We start from the raw sequence: 3,786 nt of genomic DNA on the forward strand, positions 1-3,786 counted from the left end.
ATAGCTATCTATTGCACAATTTCTAAAGAGGATATAAAAATGAACGTTTCTCAGTTTAAATAGTGAACAAAATACTCTGCAACCTCTGAATCTATTTGAAACTAATATTTTGGAGGGAAAACAAATCTTCAATAGGCGCACTTACTTAACAATGCAAACTGCGTGTAATTGAAGCTTGTCAAATCTCAGTAAATGTCACCCCAATGACTTCCAAATTATGTAATATATAGACAAGTATACCACATCTGACATGTGACAAAACTAAACAGAACGACAAATATACAATTTCTCTGCTTAGATCTGACAAAAGTGAAAAAAGATGTTCCCAACACAAAGCCTGGGCTGTATTGAATGACAAAGAGATGTCTTGATTTTCAGAGGAGTGGACTATATACCCGATAGGATAGCAAAAAAATGTCGGTACAGATGACAAACGGAAATAAAACTGTTTTGAGATTTAATGTGAGGTAATCTTTTCACACATTTTAGAATACTCAATTCTGAATTTGATATAAATTGCTTAACCAAGCAGAAATTCCTGTCACGTTAATATCATAAATGTGTTGAATACCTCTCATATTAATTATACTTTCGAAAGATATAAAATTTCTTCTAGTATATCATTACCTGGACTCAGATCTTAAGTGTCACTATATTTTTATGTTAACCTCTAAAGAACAATTTTCACAAAGCTGATGGAAAACAAAAGCATTACACTGCTTTACTCTTTGAGACAATTCATTCAGTATTCAATTTTGACTGTTTTCTCATAACACATTTTGAAGAATACATGATTCTTCATCATAAATTCTGATTCTTCCGAGTAATATTCATAAGACAACATTTCCATCCTGCCTTCAGAAGCTCAGGTCCCACACTCGTCTATCTGGTTGTCTGTCGTCCTAGTATCATTGTCATTGTCACAACCCTCGACATTATCCTCGCCTTCACCCTCCTCTATCTCCTCAGCCCTGGTTGCCTCTGATTCCACTTCTCCTTGATCCCCCTCCTGGTTTCCTGTTGGATCACCTTCTATGGGTTCATCATCTTCTGTGGCCTTTTCTTTATCTTTTTTCTGTTGCTTCTTTTCTTCCAATTGGATTGCCACTTGAAGAAAAATAAGAATTTATTATTCAAATTAAAAAATACTGCATTTCTGTTTTGTTTAACGCTAATATTAATATAGTGTATACATATTCCAGTCACAACTTATTATCATCCAAACAACTACAGACACTGAAAAATCAATAGAGATGATACAGGAAAGCCTATTAATGTACATTTTCAGCATAAGATTCTATCATGATTCTCTTTACAGAGGGAAATGAAATTCCCACTGCATGTAGTACCTATTAGTATTTCATCATTATACTACAAATATCTCAATTTCTATAGGGCCATGTAAAATTGAAATCTTGGTTCTCAGGCCCGCTCGCATCCGTTTTGAGGTAGCCGCATTGCCGATTTTTTTGTATTTTTGATAAAATAAAAAGTTGGTGTTGCGGAGACCAATCCGGGAAAAAAAATTCCGACCTCAATTGTTTCGTAGTTTAGTATTCAAATATCACTTCCGGTAGCCATTTACAATGAGATTTTGGCTACTTCGTTTGAAAATACATTCGAGGACATTACCTACGATGTTTACACGCTGTTAAGCAATGGATAAAGCAGAAATTTTGACCAGAAATGGAAAGTATATCTGTGATTAAAAAAATTATCTTTATGTTAAAGAAAATTCGGAAATTAAAATTAAAAAAAATACATCCCTCATCTACTTTATTGCCAATAAAATGAAAAATAAAATGCCGCCCTCCCGCATCTGTTTTGGAGAAAATTGGCCTGAGAACCAAGGAATTAAATTTAGATAGCCTAAAGACTTCATGCATGTTTTCAAATTCAAGGGCCATAACTGCTTTGAATAAACAATTTCATTTTCCACCAAATAAAAAATCTTAACAGGTAACTTCAAAATTCCATGGCTGCATTCCATTAAATATTAGTCAAAAAGTACAAATATTGAGTTCAGACTGAACTTTGTCATTATATGCCCCCATATCATATGTGAGCTAGATAGAGCCCCTATTGTCTACAGTATTATAGCATCACTTACAGTCCTCGGCCAGCTTTTCACTGAACAGCCGTAGGTAATGGAACCTGAGTCCACTGTTAATGAAGGCTCTGACAGAAGTCTTCCCTCTCCATCCACAAATCACCAGATCACAGGCTGGCCGGGTCGCACTGTCAACAAACATGTTAGACTGAATTATATACAGCAAGCTTTCATTTTTTAAGAGTTACATGTACATGAGTAATCAAAATTCAGTTTCTACAGGGTATTTTCTGCTCAGCATGTTGAACCAGATAATTAATTTGCAATTTGTGTCTTTCAGATTTCTTTTCTAGAAATTACAGAATTTTGAGTGAAAAGTTAATCTCATTGTCACTATATTTACATCAATCAAAGTTTTAGCATCATTGTGTATGCAACACATAATAATTAATATTCTCCATTGATAGCTAAACAAATAACACATTATTTTGATGTTTCTTACCTATCTGACCCTTTGTATAGAAGTACTATGCTTCCAGTATCTAGAGAATAGAAAACAATCTTAGATTCAGTTCTCTTTTTGGTTGCATTTCATGGGACTCATCTAAGTTCTTTCATTTTCAGTTTAAGAATTTCTTTACTGATTACAAAATTCTTATTCATATTTAGCTCTGTGTCTGAGAGAGGACAAATATATATTTCATATTTATTTTAAAATTTTAATATTTGCAATTTTATTATGTACCTACATTACATGATTCACATCCCAAGTTTACCAATTTGTGTATCTTATTTTTTATCCAATATTTCTTAAAATTCTACGGTACACTGTCTTGTTCAGTTTTACCCATTTTATGAAACTTCTGGCTCCCGTCCAATGAGAAGTCTTTAAACATTGGGTTCTCCTTGGTCATGGCCAGAATGAAGTCATCTCTTGTCAGGACAACTGACCTCTTTGTGAGCAGGTTCCTCATTGTCACCAGACCCTGAAGAACAAAAACTTTCAACTTAATCATCATGCATTCCGAAGTCTTAAATTAAATATTTAAAATATATTTTTTAAATTAATCTACCAATGGCCGATAATCTTAATCTAAAAGACCTACGAAGATGTAAACCTTTCGTCTTTCACAGTAAAATTGTGTTAAATTTGGAATGCTGTCTAATCCACTTAATTTCTATGGAACAATTGGTGTCTATATTAGATGAGTTTTACAGTAATCCAGTAATACAGAACTCAACATTTTATCATCAGAATTTTCTTGTTTGCATTCCTGTACTTTTACATCAGAATGATGTCATTCCCCATGTGAATAATGAAATGTAAGTTAGGAATAATTACCTCCTGAGCAATTCTATAATCACAGTCTGGAACAAGCGGGGATTTACTCCTACCAAAGACTTTCACCCCCAGATTGATAAACTGAAACATAAAATATTAAATTGTAAATGTGATTCTTTGGTTTACTAACATATTAAAATGTTTAAAGTTTGATTTGCTCATTATAATTAATAAGATAAATATCAAAGAATATTATATAATCAAGCTAAAATTAAAGCAATACAGTAAAACCATTAAAACTCCTTTATAACAAAGTCACTGGGACCTGTAAAATTATTTTGCTACTCTATACAGGGTTATTTTCGCCCTGTCTTATTTTCACCCTTTCATATTTGGAAACAAGTTTGCCATGTTTTAAAATCGCCCAGAAAGATTTTTGTTAAAAAAATATTAT

The 3,786-nt window shown here is 32.8% G+C and overlaps 1 protein-coding gene across 1 annotated transcript; it reads right to left on the reverse strand.

Moving 5' to 3' along the window:
- Window positions 1-443: 443 nt before the first annotated feature.
- On the reverse strand, window positions 444-3,473 carry LOC134246677 (RNA cytosine-C(5)-methyltransferase NSUN2-like; the record flags this gene model as incomplete). The annotated part of the gene is made up of 5 exons (XM_062729046.1): window positions 444-1,107; window positions 2,111-2,238; window positions 2,553-2,592; window positions 2,898-3,036; window positions 3,393-3,473. Coding segments are annotated over 5 exons (630 nt in total), but the record flags the coding sequence as incomplete, so codon positions are not given.
- Window positions 3,474-3,786: the final 313 nt, after the last annotated feature.

This window comes from Saccostrea cucullata, unplaced genomic scaffold, assembly GCF_032062105.1.
Source record: "Saccostrea cucullata isolate Sc308-1 unplaced genomic scaffold, CSIRO_AGI_Scuc_v1 ctg19281, whole genome shotgun sequence".
NCBI classification, from domain to species: domain Eukaryota; kingdom Metazoa; phylum Mollusca; class Bivalvia; order Ostreida; family Ostreidae; genus Saccostrea; species Saccostrea cuccullata.